Source organism: Maylandia zebra, linkage group LG4 (genome assembly GCF_041146795.1).
Source record: "Maylandia zebra isolate NMK-2024a linkage group LG4, Mzebra_GT3a, whole genome shotgun sequence".
NCBI lineage: Eukaryota > Metazoa > Chordata > Actinopteri > Cichliformes > Cichlidae > Maylandia > Maylandia zebra.
This window is the reverse complement of record NC_135170.1, coordinates 25,514,836-25,535,302: the sequence shown is the minus strand read 5'-3', so window position 1 is coordinate 25,535,302 and position 20,467 is coordinate 25,514,836. Positions and strand designations below refer to the sequence as shown.

The window sequence follows — 20,467 nt, the reverse complement described above, 5'->3', positions numbered from 1 at the left end:
AGGATCCTCCTCCCACCTTCCCACCTCTCTGCTGCGGTCGTCGTCACTGACACCTCACAAGTCTCGACTAATGTTTTTAGACGAGAGATGTTGTTTTTACATTCCAGTCTGTCTTCAGGAACCAAACACTCATCCACACGCACACACACTCACTTAGCATCCCTCATTCTTCAGGCTGCAAAACAAAACGGTTGGCTATCTCTATTGACAACAGGTCTTGTCTCGACCCTGTTAGATAAGTTTGTTTTATTGGAGAATGTTTTGTCAAAGTCCACCCGGCTTGTTATGACTGTGAGCTAGATTTTTACATGTCAGATTTATCCATCTAGAATGGGCATGTACTTTAGGTTTGTTTTATAGATGACACAGATAATGAGAAACAATCCCTGGCTGAAGACTCCTCCACCTCAGAAAAGAGAAGCTCCAGGTAACCAAGGGCATCCTAAGCTTAACACTAAAATGAACTCAACACACATTACGATGGGTGGCCTTTCCGATGTGTTGTGCTCTTTTAACTCTTCCTTGCTTTTGCGAAGACAATAATATGACCTTTAAAATGGTAAATAGTGGCTTAAGGGCAAGTTATAAGCTATGCGTATAATAATGCAGAGACCACATTGCTGCTTTTGAACAAATATACGTATGAGGAATCCCGTGTTCATTTATTATTTAGCAAAGCTAACAGGAAAAAAGGGTCTCAGTAGGCAGGAGCTTGTTTTTTGACTCTCTTTTAATAGAGCCCTTTATAAAAGTCTCCATGTGTGGTTACCAGTTCATATAAGCTTCAAAAAATAGTGAATCTGAGCTCCAGTGCTGTATAGTTAGGTGCATAACAGTGGCAGGATGTGACAAGGGGTGCTATCTTCATCAGCCGCCACGATTACGCTGATCTCGTCAGATATTCCATGCCTTATCTATGTGTACATATGTGCCTGACTGATAAATAAGGTATGCATTTTGCTTTCATGCATCAAAGGGAATGCACACTAACATAGGTTTTCCCATTTGGGAGTGATTGCACCCAGCTGTCCACCTGTAGGTCCTCATTAGTACTTTGTGGATCAGTTTAAGTGCTGATTTCTTAGCTCACTCAGTGAGTCAACGTGGCTGGGCACATCTTAATCCCTGAGGAGCACAGAGAGAGAGGGAGAAGAGAGGAGAAGCAAGACAATTTATCTAAGTGGGAACAGGCAAAGTAATGTTTTTCATAAACTCACATCAGGACATGATGTGCCTAATGGCTACAGCTTGTGCATTCACTCACTGTCATTACTATAGGAGATTTAAAAATGCGCATAGCAGCGAGGCTGGGGGGAGCAGGCCTGAACTCAAGCACACTAAAGAGCCCATTAATCCTTTTTAATTCTATTAAGAATTGGACTACAGCTGGATAAGAGGCCAGCGGAGTTCCAGAGACTAAGTCGGTAATGCCTCGGAGACGTATGGTAAATTACTAACGAAAACTCCTATGCAAGGAAATTTCTTTTCCTCTTTACAAACAGTTAAGTCAATTTTCACTCCTAAGCAGCTTTTACTTTGTAGTAAACAAAGACAGGTTACATTAGTTCTGTGAAAAGAGATATTTCGTATCTCCATTAGGCGCCAAGGGCTATTTCATCACTTCAAATATGGGCCCATAAAATTTGGATAATCTACAAATTTCTTGACGATGTTATCGTTGTCAGAAAAAAAAACAAATATGATAACTTTACTCCCACGTGTACTCTATTCCTCTCACACAAAGAGATACGCAGGTGAGCTACGTGCCTTCCACAGCACGCTTATCTCTGTGTTGCTGAGAATCAGCACCGCCATCTGCACTGCTATTTTTGCTCCCGTCCAATTTCACAAAAATCATAATCTTATCAAGGAATTGCCCAAAGTTAAGTATGAGGAAGAAGGAAAAAGTGGTTTTAATTTTCTTTCACAGTCAAGCGTGTGGACAATAATGGCTTTCACCTGTTGAGATAACAGTACAAATACCACGGCCAGTCGAAATGAACAGTGCTGACCTACTGTGTGCACAATTGCGGCAGTGCAAATAGCGAGGCCCTTCTGACCGGACCTCAGTAATGTGAACACAGAGAGGAGTCTGCCTCTGCTTGTTGACTCCCATTCATTTCCATTAGGGCTGAAGGGTTACCGAGGAGCAGGCCAGTAACAGTGTAAACGAGATGTCATGTTTGACAGGGCGTGTAAGCTCAGCTCGGTCACACACACCTAAACGTTAGACAATAACAAGTAGTGAGGCAGACAGACAAGGAGCTGTCACAATACCACAGCCATATATGTATTGCTCAGGAATAAAACGAGGCTTCTCAGTTACAGTCCTATAAAACAAAACAGGCCTGAAAAACGGGATCACATTTGTTCCCACCCTGATGCCCACAACCATTACCCTTACTCTCCCCAATCTACCAGCCCATCTGTTCTGCCAACTGCTCCGTTACGCTTCCCCCTCATTACTGGACCACTTTTCCTGCTCGTCCCCTTACCTTATCGTTATGCACACAGACATTACTGAAGCTCTCGCTTCTTCTCTCTCTCTCTTTTGCCCTCTCTGTCTCATCTGAGCTGCTTTTTTCCCCTCCCTAAGCCTCGAAGTACATTGGAGAAAGAGAGTGAGTGAGTGAGTGAGTGAGTGAGTGAGTGAGTGAGTGTGTGAGAGAGAGAAAAAAGAAATCAAAGAAAATGCCTCAGACGCCCTGACCTGTATCTGGCTAAGCATCTCCATGGTAGCATGACCCCCCGAAACAGCCCATCATGCTCCACTGCACTTGAAAAGGACCGAGTGCAGAGAAGGGGCAGAACGAGGAAGGGTGTGAAGGAGGAGAGAGAGATGAAGGAAACTACGAGGGCACTGGAGTGGAAGCTTCAAAACCCCACATGGTTAAATCACTTTTTCTGTTAAATGTTTGTTTTATTTTAGCTCATGATTTCCTCACCTCCACACCATGTTTGGTATCCCCCGCGTAAATAATGAATGCCCATATGAGGAAAAGGCTAAATGGCTTTTTTTTTTTAAAAACACTGATACATTGACGTTCAGTATGTGTAGGTGTGCTAGGCACTTTTCAGTCTGCTGAAGCTAAACATGAAAAAAAGACAGAAGAACTTTGAAACATTCAACATTCGATGGTTTAATGGTTTGGTTTTCTTTTGAGTACAGTGGTTATTTCTGCCGCTGTGGCATTCACAGACAAATCAAACAAACAAAAATATCTGGGAACACAAAAATATATATAGCTTTCTGATAACATCTGTGGCTCAGTCTAGTAGTTACAACAGGTACAAGAGCAACTCTCTGTACCCGATCGACAAAAACGTAAATACAAACACTTACATAAACATGTAAAAACGGTCCAAAACTTGAACTAATACTTGAAATTCTGTGGTTCTGTGGTTTATAAAATGAAATTGCTATTTACATTCAGTTTGAATAATTATCTTTTCATGAAAAGAATATAGTGTATGAGTCAGACATTAACAAAAATAAACACTGATTATTCAAACTTGTGATAAAATATATAATATTGATTATAATTAGAGGGTTCCACTATGTTCAAGTGCTATTAATAAAGACGCACAGGAGGACCGCTGGGATCGCGGCTGCACGGCTCCTGTCTGAGTGGCATAAATCAAGGTGCAGCTCAAGAGTTTGGAGTCCAGGGACAAAAGGTCAGAGGTTACAAAATTCAGTCAAAACCTCCACCTCTGAGACACAGTCAAAGTGGTTAGTAGCAGGAAAGTGGCAGTGAATGGGAAGAGAAATTACCTGGTCAGATTGCTCCCAGTCACTGACTTGGTTACTCAAAAGAGAAAGATGGCATTCTATCACAGCTCAAACATTGTTGTCCTTTGCTTACATGTGTTTTATCATGTAGTCACAGTGGTGTAGGGTCGACTTTTTAGGTTAGTGGCACGTCGTGCGACTGAAGGCAAAGATCGTTAGGAAGCCTGTGCTTGTTCCGTCACTTTGCACAGAGCTGTCTTTACATCTGAGGTCCGATGGTCTCAGTTAACAACTGCTGGCTCATGTTTTCCAAGCTGAGCAAGGAATCAAAAACCAAAAACCGAGGCTGGTATTTTCTCATCTCTAACCCGTGACCAAAGGGTGACTGGCTCGGCTTTGAAAGCTAAGCAAACGCACTTGCCAAAGCCCTCCATACCAGAAGAAAACAAACTAGCTTTCAACTTTAGCAGCTTCTACAACTTATCTTGAAAAATAAACACTTTTAATCTTTTTTCATATATAAAAAAATATTTCTAATATTACCACAAAGTTTGTTCCACTGGACGGGTTTGACTTGTAGTCTTGTTGCATTTATCTTATGTCTATATGTGTTAGATGACTGTATGTTTGCGTGTATATCAATATACCAAAAGTATAAGCAGGTTAGATTGTACTCTCAATATTTTCTTAGAATGATATCCTTTCTTCTAAACTAGTTCCTCAGTTCTTTGTGCTCCTCACCTGTGCTATCTACTGCTCTCCCTGTATTTCTGCAGTTCACTTCTCTGATCCTCCGATTCCTGAAATGACTGCATGCACCTGCTAACAGACAGTTTGCTGGCTGGACAGTGGACTCTCCAGGGACATGCTAGTGGGAGACCTGTCTGGGCGGGCGCAGGGCTTAAACATGGTGGAGATATAGAAGGCCTGCAGGCACAGACAAAAAAAAACAATTGTCAGGAAAGACACGCAGACCACAAATGCTGTCAATCACTCACTGTTTATAAACAGAGAGTGGAAATTGAGGGAGAAAGCATAGTGTTTGAGCTAACACAGTCAGCAGAAAGCAGCGAGAAACAAACCCTGCGAGGAAAAGGATAACTGGTATTCAGGCCATTTAGACAACAGTGAATTTTAACATACCACCCAGTATGCGGTGAGCCCTCCTTGAATAAAGCCTGTAAGGACGTCAGTGGGATGGTGACGGTAGTCTGAGATGCGGCTCAATCCGGTGTAGACAGCGATCATTACTAAGAAGAACTGTATAAGTGGGCGCAATAGCCGAGCTCCTCGCCACGACAGCCGTGCCTGCAGGTAGAACTGCAAAAAAAGAAGATAAATACCATTATTATTTTCACTACTAAGTGAATATATGGCTATGGGCACTTATGTGCTAATGTATGCCCCCACAAACATAAATTTATGGTTATGTCTAATGACTGAAGTTCTATAAACTAAGTGGAACATGAACATCCATTTAATCTGCTGCCCAGAGGGGGGAAGAGAAGTTTGGCATGGTTTCATTAGCACTTTTTAAACCCAACTTCCTGCTTTTGTTCATCCTCATCCCGTGCATCAGCGCTACAGTACAGAGGTCCTGTTTGTGTGCGTGAAAATGGGGTCACAGGTCGAGCTGAATGCAGATGCAGGGCTCGCTTTATGAGGTGGCTGGAGGTATGTCTGAGTCAAACAGCCGCTGGGGAGCATGTGGTCTACATTACTGCTGGCAAGCCGATCCTCGCTGTCTCTCCTTTTCCTATCTTAACTGAGGACAGGTGTCACTATTCCTGCTGTACACACAAGTAGCTGGCAAGGTCATGGTGGCGTGTAGCTGCAAGTCTGACACATTCTCACTAGGTTGTCTAAGCTCTGTCAAATAATTTGTAAGCAGCAACTTCTGTGTGTGCGTGCTTGTGTGGAGAAAAAAAACACTAGGTTTTTGTTTTAGTCACGCCACTTCTTCCTTTCAGTTCGCTACCCTTTCATTCCTCTCAGTCAGTCCCACAATATTCATCCCTTTCTTTCTCTTTTGGTTCAAAAAGGAACATTTTGCTGTGGACTTGTAAAAAAAAAACTGTGCAGTAATTATGAGCCACCCCTCATTTCTTTATCTTTTGCTAGGTAAAGAAGAAATAGATGTAGTGATTTGTTGAAAGATAAATTGATATTTTCTTTATTATTTTTGAACATAGCCTGAACTCTCTTGGGCAAGCTTCCCTGTAATTTCTTTAAGTAGTCTTCAAGAATAGTTCTCCAGGCATCTTCAAGGATATTCAAAGCTCTTCTGTAGCTGCTGGCTGCCTTTTGTTCTGTTCTCTTATTATTATTTTTTTGATTTGCTCTTGTGAGGTCAGTCTATGACTGACAGTGTTCCATTGTGAATTTTTATATCCAGGTATGGTTTTACTGCACTGCATTGTCACACTGAAAAATGAAACGACTGCCAATCAGATGCTTCAGAAACAGTATCCAGCGGTGAGTCAAAATCTGACGTACTTTCTTCATTCATATTTCCATCAATGCTGACAAGATCCCCAACGCCACTGGCTGAAATACAGCCTCAAACCATGACAGAGCCTCCACCATGTTTTACAGATAGCTGTAGACACTCACTGTTGAACTTCTCTCCTGACCTTCTCTGTATGTACTCACAATGACTTGAAGACGTGACGTTTTTGTCTAATTTAGCATACTGGAGCATTCTCTTCCCGGTTTCCTTCTTGAAAGCAAACCTTCCACTGAGACTATCTCTAACAAGGTTTCAGCCAACAGTAGGTGGACAGGGCCAGCTGTGTCTCTGAGGTACTGTGTCAGGTCTTTGCTGGATTTCCCCCCCCCCCCTATTCTTAGGACATGACTTTCAAATACTGCTCATCTGCTGTAGATTTCTTTTAGTTTTTTTAGGCTTGAAACTTCGTATTTTGTCTTCCATTTATCTAGTTTCCTCAAATATTTTAAGGAAACAGTGTACACCATGCACAGATATGTAAAGTTTTTGAGCTAAATGCTCTTTGAGAATCACCTTGTTGGTGCAACTGTTATTTTTCCCTTTCGAACATATTTTCCATAGATTCGGTTAAAGAAATGGGAAGAAATTATGTGTTTTGTCACAGGCCGTTAGTAGCAAAGTACCTAAAAATATAATTTATAATTGGTTATTTGCTAGACTGTGACTAAGATAGGTGTTATGCTTGAACAATTCATAGGTCAGTGTTACAGTAAGTGGTCTGACGAACAACAACAAAAAAATCTTTCCTCTAGTCCCAGACAGATGGACTGAAGTGAAAATGAAAGAAGACTTTCAGAGAGTCTGGAAAACTACTGCTTAAGACAAAACAAAAATAACAACCTGCAAGTCTGGCTCTTTATAACTGAAATATACAGAAATAAGACACAGCACTGTACAAATAGAGAAGGTTTTCTCCTCACTTTGAGTTTTGAAAAGCAACAAATTATTTTCATTCATCTCAGATGAATACAAATATTTATGTCACCTGAAAACCATTAATTAGCAGCTAGCGATGATGGTTATGTGAAGTATGTGAACGTTTCATAGACAATAATGTGCTTTTGTCTCCCTCTAACTGTCACTTCTCTCTCACAATGCGCCCATGACTACAGGGCAGTGTGCTGTGAGAAAAAAATGAAGAGATGGGGAGGGAGGCTTGGAGGGTTGAGAGGGTGTCTATTGCTGAAAGAAGCCTGTCGATCTCTCAGCAGGCATATTCAGCTCTCCCCCCTCGACTAAATGAGACCCACAACAAGGCCTCCTCTGTCTGCGGAGTCTCTTCATCTATTCATGTTCCCTGTGGAAAACATTCTCCCTCATTCTCTACCCCACTCCAAATCCTCCTCCTCCCTATCTTTCTGTCTCACCAGCCCTTTTGGTTGGAAGCTGGCTGCCTGTAGAGAATTGGTTCTCTCAAAGATCGGGAACCGTGAATGTATTTAACAGCACATGGCTTGGTGTGTCTTTCCACATGTTCAATTAGCATTGTTCTCGGCCTCTAGGGGCTGGTGTTGTCTTTAAAAACTGAAAACAAAGCAAGAACTGTAATCTTCCTCTGATACTATAAACACTGGGGTGAATACAGTAATTACACAATATGAGCTCAGGTGTATGTAGAGGTCAACTTTCCAGATTTGTTCGCCGATAGACTGGGTGTGTTTGTTTGTTTGTGAAGCAAAGGTGACTTACTGCCAGATAAAGCATTGTGTACATCGCGAAGGAAGCATGGCCGGAAAAGAAGGACTTCCTGAAAGAGAAGATCCATAAACGCAGCCAAATGTTACACATTAACTTGGGTTTCTGTATACAGCACCCTGAGAAAGCAGATAATTGCACATAAACCACACACCTTGCCTCCTCCTCCAACTTCTTCTCCGCACTGCAGACTATGGACTCTGCAGGGACATAGATGCCTTCCTTGCAGTTAATGGATGCATATGTGATGTTGCACACATCCAGGAAGTTGGGTCTCAGGCGACCTACGCTTAGCTTGGCCATGTTGGTGAGAGACTGACCAATACAACAGCCAAACAGGAAGCTTCCCAGTTCCTTGTACAGGCATGACACATAGCAGTTTCTAACAAAAGCTCGTGAGTGCACACCTCGGAAACGCACACGATAGCATTCACCTACAGCGATCTGAAAGAAACAAAGACAGGAGACAACTTTTAACTTGCCATACTGCCCGGCTGAACAAATACTGTGAAAGTATGTTTGTTTTACTTTTAAGCAAACACAAGCACATTTACACTATAAGAAGATGATGATAGCTTTAACTCACTGTCCTTACACATAACATCAATTACTGTCTTACCGCTACACCAGTGATGGCGATGCCACCAGCGATGAGCAGGCTGTCGGGGATGGCCTCGGTCGTTATGTTGGGATAAGTGATGCTGGGGTCTCCGCAGAAAAAGCCTCGTTTGTAGGGAGTCACAAACTTCATCTCGCATGCAAAAAATGGGATGGAGGCTGTGGGGGTCGGGGGGGGAAAAGGGAGTGGAGGCAGACAAAAAAACAAAACAAAAGATGGCTTGATGAATATCTATGATGTGGTCTGTGTAACAACGATGACAAATAAAAGAGACAGCGCGATACATGGACAACGGTACTGTCTACTCATATGAAAATGGCCTAACATAATAAAGGGGGGTAGCATTAAAGCGTCAGTCATTTGGTGATATGAGTTCCAGATTCCTGGGGATCAGGGAATTCCACACATAGCTGCTTTCAACATGGGAGCAGGGAGAAGGAGAAGGCTGACAGACATGAAAAGATGTGAAAAAATGGAGGCAGCATGACAGTGGAGAATTCAGATGAGGAAGGAGGAAGAAGTTATTGAGAGCATGTTACACAAAAACATCAGTGTGCTCAAAGAACACAATAAAGTCACTGTGTATTGTTAAACAAGTATGTTTTCTTCAAGCCAAAAGCAGTGACTCACAGTTTAATCCAGCTTAACTTATATTAACAGCTGTCTCACATTATGTTTACTGCCTGGTCACTAATTATAAGAATTTACGCTATCAGGTGAAAGTGGCCAAGGTCTGGTTTGCTTAGGTAAACATCACCACGCAGTCTCATGATCAAAGTTCACTGGGGAAAATTAGCGTTTTAACCAGTTTTTAATGACGAATTGGAAGGTGGTGATTGTAGCTCCACAAACGAGGGCTGAGCTGCACGGCTTTTGTTCTGCATTGTACTTAACACTAATAGCCAATATCCCTCTAAAGTCCCAGCATGCTCCATTTCTCTGTCCCTTATCCCATGTCCCCTTGTCACTCCATGGAATGCAGCGAGGACATGGGACTAATCATTAACCTCTGTGCCTTTCCCTATCATCCCAGGCCTGCTTGTTGGTTGGAACGCTCCCAGGCCAAAACACTGCTCCTGCCAGAGAATCTCTCAGACTACGTGACTGAAAAGAACACAGGATACACATTTAAAACCAGGCCAGAAGGATTCTCACTCAAACACATAAACAAGGGTCTGAAAACATTCCTTTAATCATGATAAATCACCAAATTTTGAAAGAAAAGAGTGGGAAATGAGTATTTGATGAACAGCAGGTAGCTACAGTTTGTCCACTTTGAGATCTGCCAAAACTGGCTCCGTATCAGCTTTAACCAAACACAGAGTCAACTAAACTCCCATGCTGTTCATTCAACCTTACTGAACTTACTGATAGGCACGGGAGACGTGATTAAGGCTGAAATACAGTAAGACATAGGTCAAATGTGTGTGTGTTAAAAAAAAACTCTGCAGTCAAAGTCAAGCTGCCCTCCCAGAAAGACAAAACAAAGACTAAAAACAAGCTCGCGTCCATGTATTTCATGAGATGTTACGGCAGGGAAGGAGAGAGGGAAACATCCTGTAGACAGATAGCAGAGCCTGTGACGCCAGCACACAGAGCAAACGCCTCACATCTGACCCCAATCTCTCACTCATCCCATCCAGATAACACATGTACAGATTCTTCATATGGAAATTCAGCTCACTGATGTGCCTCATATAACATGTTTTGCTAGTAAAATAATCTATTAGAACATCTCCTTCTTCTTCTTCTCCTTCTATCTTGTGGTTATCCTAGTGAGAGTTTACATTAGCTAAGATCAATGGAGTACCTGTGTTTGCTTTTGTGCTAATTGGTAGATAAATAAATAACCTCAATGAGAGTTCATGTTTGCCTTTGTGTTACCTGCATGAAATGCATCTTTTTGAATCACTTGATCATAATACCCCTATGCATGTCATACCCAAGTGGAGACGTGAGGTATTTGATTCCACACCCAGATTTTTTTCTCCAGTACAGTCAGCTCCTTTCAAATAAGTGTTATGCAAAAGCCCCAACATAACAACAACAACAATCCACTAAAATAAAACGCTGATGACATTTTATAAGGACTTTTAAACTGAGAGAGACATGCTGTGTTTGGGGGTAATCAAACACTGATGATACATTTTAGCATTTAATAATGAAACAAATACTTAAAACAACAACAAGTACTATTTTGTGTTGAACAGGGGCTTCTTTTGACCCTTTCTGGTTTCCATATAATCCATTAAAAGCCCCTCATCTGATTCCAGAAATCAGTATTTTGTTGTATTGACACAGAGATAATGGTGAGAAGCTCCATTAAAGTCCAAACACTTATACTGTAAGACTTTTTAAAGGCGAAGGAAGTGTCACGTCAGTCAGAGACGGCTTGTAATGCTTCCCCATTTTTGCATGCAATAATCACTAAACATGACAAAAGTGGTTTAGTGGTTTAAAAAGCTCCTTGATAATATCACAAGAGAAAAACTGAGCAAACATACTTGAAACCACATTAGTTATTTAGTTTGTGAACAATCCTAAAGAAATTACAAGCTCCTATGTCACAGTCAACCTCTATGCTTTACAACTACATTCAAAATGTTTTCACAACATGACTGAAAAACACTCCACAGACTCTCACTTCATCTGTCAGGCAGCTGTGAGCCAACCTCTGCACCTGGCCAAGACATGCTCAAAAGAGAGCCAGACCAGGAAGGCCTGCAAGAGCACACAAAAGGAGGCAGAGGAGTGGGCTGGCTCCAAGAGCCAAAATGTGCTGCTCACTGGGCCTAACATTCAAAGCAGGAATGCTTTCAAATAGTCAAAAGGATAGAAAGAAGAAGGGGAAAGAGGAAGGGAGGAAAAGAGGGGATATGTGCCTCTCTCTGAGAAACTGTTCTGGTTCTAATTTACACATCTATGACCACAGCCCAGAATGAGCTCACTGTGAGAGGGGAACAACAACAACCAAAAGCAACAAAATAAAGAAATAAAAAAAACAGCAAATGAAAAAAGTGGTTTAAGGAGGAGTGCAAAGAAAAGAGGGCAGATGGTAGGAATTCATCGACATACTTTCAAGTCATGTTGCTCAACATCTACTGATCAATTCATTGTTGGACTGAAAGCTAGGCTGCGATGCATGGCCACAAGGGCGGAGAATTGACAAATGGGTGTGTGTGTGTGTGTGTGTGTGTGTGTGGGGGGGGGGGGGGGGGGGCAGTAAAACTGGGGTGAGAAAAACTGGAAAGATGGAGCCAAGAGACATGCAGCAAAGGTTCCTCTTTAAAGAACAGCAGACGGAGGCGATTAGTGGTGGTTCTGGAATGTGAGGGTCAGAGATCTGGGCTCTGATGGGACCCGCTCTGTAAACACGACCCCGCCTCAACAGGCAGAATACCCCCCGACACACATACACATTAAAAAAAAAAAAAAAAAAACCTCACTGAGATGCAGACAAACCAAATCCACAGCCGCATAGATTAACAAGACAACCAAAACACACCGCAAAAAAAAAAAAAAAAACACCTGGAAAAAATTAACCAACCATGCCAGAGCCATGAACCACAGAAAAACCCCCTAACGATCCAAAACACAGCCATTAATGCAGACACCACAATCACTATCACAGAGCTAAATTCACTCGTATGGATGCTGCTGCTTCTATCACTAAAAAACAGCCTGTGTATACTCATGGATTAGCATGACATATCCTAAAGCTATCTCCAAGCCACAGTAATGGTCATCTGTTTCCATCACACTCAATAATATTTGACTGCACAGGCCTCTTTCTACTTTTGCCCTTTGATAAAGCTAGAGGACAGACTGTTAGTGACCTGTCAACATAGAGCCATGTGGCCTGCAGGACCTGGGACCGGGATGAGCGTGGCCTGTGCAGCACCCTTCACGGGTGGTCCACCCACACTGAGCTCTTCACCAGCTTGCATGTGCCAGGAGATCACAACTAAATTTTAAGGTGCTTATTTACCTTCAAGTCAACCTTTCAAAAATAATAAGCCAGTGAACTGTATCGCGCAGTGTTGGAATTTGAATCTCTGCGAGGTTCATAATCCCCAGTAACAACATTACAAGGAAGCAGCGTGACGGCATTCCTAGTACGCTCATAAATGGCAGTCTGCAGATGGACTGGGTGGGTTTTTGCAATTATTTGTGCAATAATGACTGAAGCCGTCTTCATAAGATCTGTTATTTCATCTAATCCCTTCTCAGTTTGAGATCATTACAGGCAGAGTTGAGAATTTGTACCTGAAACAAAAGACTGTTTTAAAAGTTAGTCCAGAGAGAGTCTGTGCGCCTCACTGCATAATTCTCTATCACACAAAAGAACAAACACACACAGGCAGTTGTACTGTAGGGCAGGTAAGTCAGCAGGTGAATTCATTCGCACCAAGGCTGTGATTATTATTGGCAACCGCGGATGGCAAAAAACTCAATTAAAGTGCAGTGTGTGTATGACAGGTACATCCTGTTCTTCCTTGGTGGCCCAATCCAGGTAAGGGAGGAATGGGGGAAGAGTAAGTGTTAGCCTCCTTACTGACACACACACACCCACACACACTCTTTTACTTTCCCATAATTGGCTGGATTGTTTTGGGAGATGGGTCTGTTTTGTCTGCCCTGATGGCGTCGACGAGAGATTTTTAAGTGAAGAACAAAGGCGGGCTGAGAAGCCGCAACAGAGTTTTGTTAACCATCTGCTATCATCAACATCTGCTGCAGCTGGACTCCACACACACACACTGTTTAAGTACACCCACTGCTTCATTTATCAGCCCATACCCAACTCATTAATGTAGGCAAAAACAGGGGCCCCAGAAAGAAACAGTCGACCGCTCAAAGTACCTCGCTGGCCAAAAATGTTAATATTTATGGAGGTTTAATGCACTACATTAATAACTCAACACAGAGCAAATGCAAACCCTACGTCTCCATGACCATGAAAAATAAAACACAATGACGCTTAAAAACTTAGCTTTTTCAACTCCTAACAGTGCACCAGGAGATTTCTTGCCTGCCCTTTCCACTGTTACTGTTGCCACTAGCCAGTAGAGACATGCTTCCCACAGTTGCTTCTGTTCTTGCCACACTTCAGTGCCTTGCTTCCTGGAGCCTGACTCTGGAGTTCAGGGCCGGAGCGGGGAAGTTTGAAGCAGTCTGTCTGTCTGTCTGATTCAGTAAGAACATAAAGAACCCGCCACTGTGGTGCATATCTTGGAAACTTTAAAGAGTTCCCCAGTGGTTTTTGTGGCATGAAGGTAAGGGCGTGCATTGTGAGATGAGAGCTGCCAGTCTGCAATGTGAAAATGACACAGGATTTTGGGTTAGACTGCTGGAGAGGTATTTAGCATGGTACAGCATGATTGCGGTGGCACTCTATGGATGGAAAAAGTTCAAACCTGCAGGGCTGTTTTGTCAGAGTGTTCGGATTTGCAGGGGAATGTGCTGTTAGGACAGTCAGAGCTTGAGATGATTAAGGGAGGATGGTCTCCAGCAGGTGAGATGAGACACACTGATAAAATGTACCCGATGATGGGTAACTATGCAATGGCGCCAAGAGGGAATGTCTAAGTTTTCTTATAGGGAGACAGACAGAAGACAAATCGTTAGTTCTAACAGACGAAAAGGCGGAGTTACAGCCTGTATTCGGAGTCAGGTAGACAGTCTTCTGGTATCCTCTCCAGGCCCATTGGAGCTAATGAGCGCTGAGGATTAGAGCGATACACACATCTTTATTCGCTCATTATAGCTAATACCTATGGACCACCCTGGGCACTTATGGAATCGTCATCTAGGAGAAGATTACAGCTCTCATTAAAAGTACATTTGAAGCTATCTGCTGTCTGAACATTTCCTATCTGGTTCTGAGTACTACTTCCTCATTGAGACATAAACAGACAGCTGTGTATAGGATCCCTCGAGCAACCAAGGGTTTGACCCCTGACCCCTACTGTAGATTCTGCCTCCTCAGTCTTTCCGGATCTTACTCCCCTCTCCACCCTTGGGGCTTTTCCTTCATTCAAGTTCTTACTTGCCCCTCAGCCTATAGATACGTGGGACTTAGTCGATTCCAGCGTGCTAATGGGTGAAGGAAGATGTACCGAGAAGTGAAGTGAATAGGCCCATGTGGTCTGTCTGAGCAACAGCGCACTTAATGGATTCCTGTAACTCTGCAGCACTGTCAAACGGGAAGGAGATGCATTAATAGACTAAGAGGGGACAGAAAGCGAAATCAGTTCTTCCACTAGCTAATGATTTGACTGAGCCATTTTTAATGGCGCTCCATCTGTCAGCCGCAGACTGACGCCAATGTTTTCCTTAACTTCAGAGAGTCAGGGCCTAAGACGCACAGCAAAACAAGACCGGCAAATTTGTCAACAAACAGCAAGCACATGGCAGCTGTAGTAGGGTAGTTAACAGCGATGACTCATACACATACAAAACACCCACACCCACACTTTTACACATACGCACACAATTTAATATTTCGGCGCCTATACACAACTGCACGCTCTGACATGTCAGCCTTTTACTGCCTGACTCACTTGGCAGCTTTCTCTGCCAAATAAGTATAACCCAAAATCCTCTAACAAAAATCTGACACCCGCCCAAAACACATGGAGACGTAAAACACACTCACACGCCTCACTACATCAGTGGGACACCTTTGGTCCCAAAGTAGAGCTCGGCTGAAGAAAAGATAATAAAAAGAGAAGAGGATATAAGCGGATGTAGGGTAGAAAGAGGCAGGCCTTTCAGTATTCAGATCACTTAAGTAGATACCAGTCATCTTGTTCTGGCAAGCTGCTTCATGTCTTGACACACATACAACAGCAATCAACTGTTTCCAGCTTTCTCTTTCTATTGTACACAAAAACACAATCCATGTAAACTGTATCATTTTAACCACGGCTATGATCTTTTGCATTTCAGGCATGTGTGAAAATGGCATAGCTCTGTAATTAACCTCTAGAGAAAAGTCGTGCCTCATAACATTCTTTATGTTTCACTTATATTGTATGAGCTTTTGTTGTGCAGCAGGCTACTCAAGTGCTGTTTTCATTCAGTTACCCTTAAAGAGAGTTACTTTATTATGGCGATGATAGAGTCAGGGCCACCTGCGCAGGAGGGAAATAGCAGCATAGTCTAGAAGTCTTGTCCCTGCACGCTCGTCAGATATGACAAAAACCTCAAACCTCCTGACATGTGCGTGGCTGGGCTCTACATAGTACATGCAGCCACAGGGTGAAAAATATTGTCATCTCTCTTTGAGTCCCAGTCCCAGCAATAATGCATGCACACACTTTAGCACACAGGCAAAGACTTGAAAACAAATTGCAGTTTGCAAATCACATGGAACTTACTGGCACTGAGCTTAACCAAAACAATCCATCTCTGTCAGGCATCATGTGCATGCCCGAACACCCCCATAATCAACACTATGATACGCAAAGTACAACAATATTAGACAAGCCTGGTGTTGAGAAAGAATCAGGTCAGGTAAACTCAGCCAAAGCCTCAGTTAATGAGTTCAATGTCACCACATTCCACAGACAGATTAAAGCTCATTCAACACCACAACATACTAGTTTCACGTTGCCACTTCAAATGTGAATTAAGCCCTAAAGAGACAGCGATAACCTCAGAACATTGCAGAATCCCTCTTCAGCTGATTGCATAAAGAGTGGCGGTGCTTCAGGGCCAAATTCCACTTTTACAGTTGTGAATGAGCCCCTTTAAAGGATGAATAATGCTGGTGGGTCAACTGTCTGAGGGAATCTGATAAAGGCACTTTTAAGGGAAATTTTGATTAGTCAGACATATGAGGGTCAAGAGAAATGAAGGGTCCAATTCATTTCCAACAATTGATGACATTCAATGCCAAATGCCCATAGATGAGTCAATGTCGGGCTTCTGCGAGACAGATACAGTCAGGATGGAGTAATCCAATAGCCCATACAGCACTGTATGCAACAATAGGGGGAAATAATGCCTTGTACTGTAAATTACATCTTATTTCAGGACATTTGATTGTTATCTGTGACATATAATAGCTAGTGTTGTGGTCTCACTGTGCTTAATAAAACTGAAAAAAAAAAAAAGACTCTACTTCTCAAAATCAGTAAGATAAATCTCTTTAATCACAAACTCTAATACCTTGTGCCTTTGCATTATTACTGCAAGTCATTATTTGAAAACGTGTAACAGTATGTTCTCAGACACGTTTGCTGCCAAAGTGTACCAGGAACATATCAAAGAATCAAATCAAACCGGGACTTTAGAGATTGCTGAGCTTTGACTTGAACGTTTTAGTCCAACAAACTTTATAAATCCGCTCAGCTGTGTTCAGCTTGATGCCCAGCAACACAGGCTCAGAACTGTTATCGGTTCAGACCGGGGCTAAGAAGGGTCAGAGCACACAGTTTTTTGAGAAAGCTAGTGGCGTGCTTGGTTTATGTCTTAGGGGAAGAACTGAGAGAGCCCATTTCCTATACTTTCCTGACTGATGCTCAGTTGCTAGCCACTTCCTAAACCCAGAACAAAGCTGCAGAAAAGTGCACAAACTAAACAGCTAATAGTATACCTGCAGGGGTTAAGAATAACATAGTACAGAATAGAAAAGTGACTACCTCGACCTGTCATCGAGTTTGCCAGGCAGATTTAACGGCCAAGCCTGAGACCTGTCGGTCTGCCTAGACGGGTTTTGGCTTCAGTTGCAGCTGAAACACTAATTCACACAACACTGGTGCTCCCGTCCCTTTCGCAGTCATGTGAGATGACGGCATGGAATTTATGAATTATGTATTATTACACAAACAAACAAACTCTGTGTACAAATTTTAGGAGGATTTCTACTAATAGAAAGGGGCTGAAGTACAGTTAATGAAACAATTACAAGCAAAAATACCTTTCTGAGGTATTTTACAAATTTCAGGTAGAAGTAGAACTCTTTTTTTTCTTCCTTTAACTTTTCTATATTCCCTATACCCTTTGTGGCTTAGCACTGGCCCTGAAAACAACACAGAAGCATTAAAGTCCTTAGATATGGTTCATTGCATCATTAGAAGAAAAAACATGTGATTCGGTTCTACTATCTTTAAAAAGGTGGCACTAAAATCAGGCCTAAAGCACATGTCAACATGCATAACAACCTTTTACTTTGATTCTGAACAATTATAACTCTTCAACTTGAGTGTTTGAGGTTCTGTTTGTTCTGCTGCATTGCAAGTTCAATCTCACGCTGGCCATAATAAGTAGATTTTAAGAATACACTGAGAGAGTATTCGACCAATCTTAAAGCACTTGGAAGAACAGAATGACAATTTGTTTCCCTTTTACTGAATGAAAGCAATCTGGACAATCACGTTATAGCCTGAGTTAGTGACTATTACTGCTTTTATCGTTTATTTGATATGAATCTACTGCCAGTTTGTTTTTCTCCATAATAAGTTAACTTTTTTGGGTTGTGATTAGTATCTCCGTTGGCTCTCATTTCTGTGTTGATTGTGGCCTTGGCAGTTTTTGTTTCTTGATGTGAAGCTTGCTAGTTATATAAGCAAGGCTTCTGTGCACACTGTGGTGAATTATTGGCTACAAACAGTAAGCTAACCCTGAGAGAGGCTAAAGAGCTCTGCATAGAGGTAATTCAGCACCAGATCATACGCACGGGGCACGTTTTTATCCTTATTCCCACGTTCTTCTCCCGGGAAATTTGAGAGTTACCATGGGAACTGATGAATTCCCGGGACAACTCAGCTGCTGCCAGCTGAGCCCCCACCCACATTTCCCCCGGTTCTTCCCTCCCTCCTACCCCCACGTGCATGTAGAGGGGACCGAGCTGAAGTTTTCTGCTCCAGTCTGAGCAGTTTCCACTTGACTTCTGGAAAAATGCTTTGCAGCTTCGTTAACTTTAACAAATCCCAATCCAGCGTTGGATAGTTTGTGCTTTTTTGCCCCTTGTCTGAAACCAACTTTGTTTATGACATTAGGGAAAAAGCAAATACAGAATTCAAGAGTCATTAAAACACTGATCTAGGTATTTAAAGATTTAAAATAGTACACTTGTTAAGTGAAATAGTAACACAAATTCTTACCAATACAAAGGCACAACACATCCAAACAAACAAGCATCTTCCTCTTGGTGCAAAACGAGCTTTCCACCTCAGGTTGGGTGAGGAATTGTTTCCCAGCTCCGTTCTCCCTCCCTTCCCCGGATCCTCCGCTGTCAGCTAACCGCCGCTGGAGCTCCTCATCCTGGGGGAGCATGCTGCTGTGAGTACCGGTGGAATTTAACTTCTGCATGTCTCTGGCTGGTTAAAAGTTAATGACAACTTGTTCGAATGTGGTTCCAGTAAGTCCTTTACGTTTGTAGTGGCTGGCAAACGATGAAAATCCCAAAAACTTTAAGTCCATCCGTCGTCGGTGCGCCAAATCATGTCAACTAAAGTTTGACAGCAGGAGACCCTGGTCAAGCAACCGGCCGCGAGGTGAGGTTACGTCGGTCATCCAAAGGCAAGAGAGAGGGGGGGCGAAGCAAGGCAGGAGAAAACCAGACAGAGGAAAACAAGCATCCGACTAAACCGAGTCACAACAAACTTCTACCGCTGGAGCGTGCTCTACAGACTACTTTGAAACGTCCCGAGCGAAACATGTATGCAGCAGCGCACATTAATGGAACTTCAAAATAAACCCCGTGACTGCTCCTCCTATCCCAAGTCGAGTAGTGCTGATGCGTTTAAGTTGGTTATTTCCGGTATGTGGTAGTGGGTTTGACTTTACGCATTTTGTTGGGGCAAGGAAAAAAAAACTTAGAAAATCAATATGTAACGATCAGACTGGAGCTTGCTAACAAGTTCGATCCATTTGACCTCATGACCGGGTACATGTCCATGCCTTAAACTGCCTCGCCAGTGTCAGGACGTGTCCCACATACAACTTCTGGAGTTCAGAGGACATGTGGGTTGTTGTTGTTTTTTTTTAAGAGTTTGTTGTTCAGAAATTTTACACAATCAAAACAACAAACCAAAACCAAACAAAACGAGGGTATAAATACATTCCATAATAATGATGTGTAGTGTGTCCTTGTAGAAAGTAATCTTATATCCTTTGTTGTGATGACTTTTTAATGGCATTTTTATTGCACTGAGCCTTATGCCTTAATGGGCACACGACTTCCTCACTATAGAGCTAATTTAATTTCCATAATATTGACTGCTGCTTGATTGTCTGCCAGACCACTCAATAAAACAATCTGAAAGCGTGATATAAGTCTAGTCTTTGCCCCACTGGCATAAGGGCTTTATGAAATATCATGATATTTCATTTGTTAATCCAAAGCTGTATAGGTCATTTGATTCCTTTCGTTATTAAAGCGTTTGTTCGTTGGAGGTATCCTGCCACCTGCTGTAAAGATTAAAGTACTACTGCTTCGCCTCTGAAAAGTTCATCAGCTTTTTTAAATTGATACTTTAAGCTATTCATCCATCTGCTGATGCTCAAGCTGTTATTTCTATTATGAATTATTCGTCTACCTTATTCATTAGTTATTAGGCTTTGAATGGCCAAAAGCACCTATTGTAATTTCCCATCTAATATTCAAAATCTCTCATTTTCTATAGCGCAAACGACCATCAGCCTGATGGAAATGGAGACTCCCTTTTTTTAACTGAAAACTGAATGTTACCTGGAAAACATACAAGCACTGTTTTAATATTTCTCCACTTTTTATGCTTCTTTCATTTTTTTTACATACTGTAAAAAGTAGACGTTAAAGCCTACCGTGAGACAAAACCTTGAAATCATTGATGTTCAGATGGTGCATTAGTGCATTCATAGGGTTACAGGTAAACAAATATATGTCACCCTTGTTTTTTCTGACTCAGTTCTTTTATTT

At 42.3% G+C, this 20,467-nt stretch overlaps 1 protein-coding gene across 1 annotated transcript; it reads right to left on the bottom strand.

Annotated features, from left to right (window-relative positions):
* Window positions 1-3,115: 3,115 nt before the first annotated feature.
* Window positions 3,116-19,285, bottom strand: ppap2d (phosphatidic acid phosphatase type 2D). The gene is made up of 6 exons (XM_004559544.6): window positions 18,669-19,285; window positions 8,557-8,714; window positions 8,092-8,381; window positions 7,932-7,989; window positions 4,877-5,053; window positions 3,116-4,660 (listed from the first exon to the last, which is right to left on the bottom strand). The coding sequence occupies exons 1-6, from the start codon at window positions 18,874-18,876 to the stop codon at window positions 4,556-4,558; spliced, it is 996 nt and encodes a 331-aa protein (XP_004559601.1). The 5' UTR covers window positions 18,877-19,285; the 3' UTR covers window positions 3,116-4,555.
* Between the last annotated feature and the right edge of the window lie 1,182 nt (window positions 19,286-20,467).

What these genes read in the sequence shown, in the direction of transcription:
- ppap2d (XM_004559544.6), bottom strand. Translation starts at nt 18,876, where the DNA reads ATGCAGAAGTTAAATTCCACCGGTACTCACAGCAGCATGCTCCCCCAG. An exon ending in AAGTTGGAGGAGGAGGCAAG is followed by an intron (nt 7,990 to 8,091) that starts GTGTGTGGTTTA and finishes CTTCTCTTTCAG; the next exon opens with GAAGTCCTTCTTTTCCGGCC. An exon ending in ACACAATGCTTTATCTGGCA is followed by an intron (nt 5,054 to 7,931) that starts GTAAGTCACCTT and finishes CTTTTTTTGCAG; the next exon opens with TTCTACCTGCAGGCACGGCT.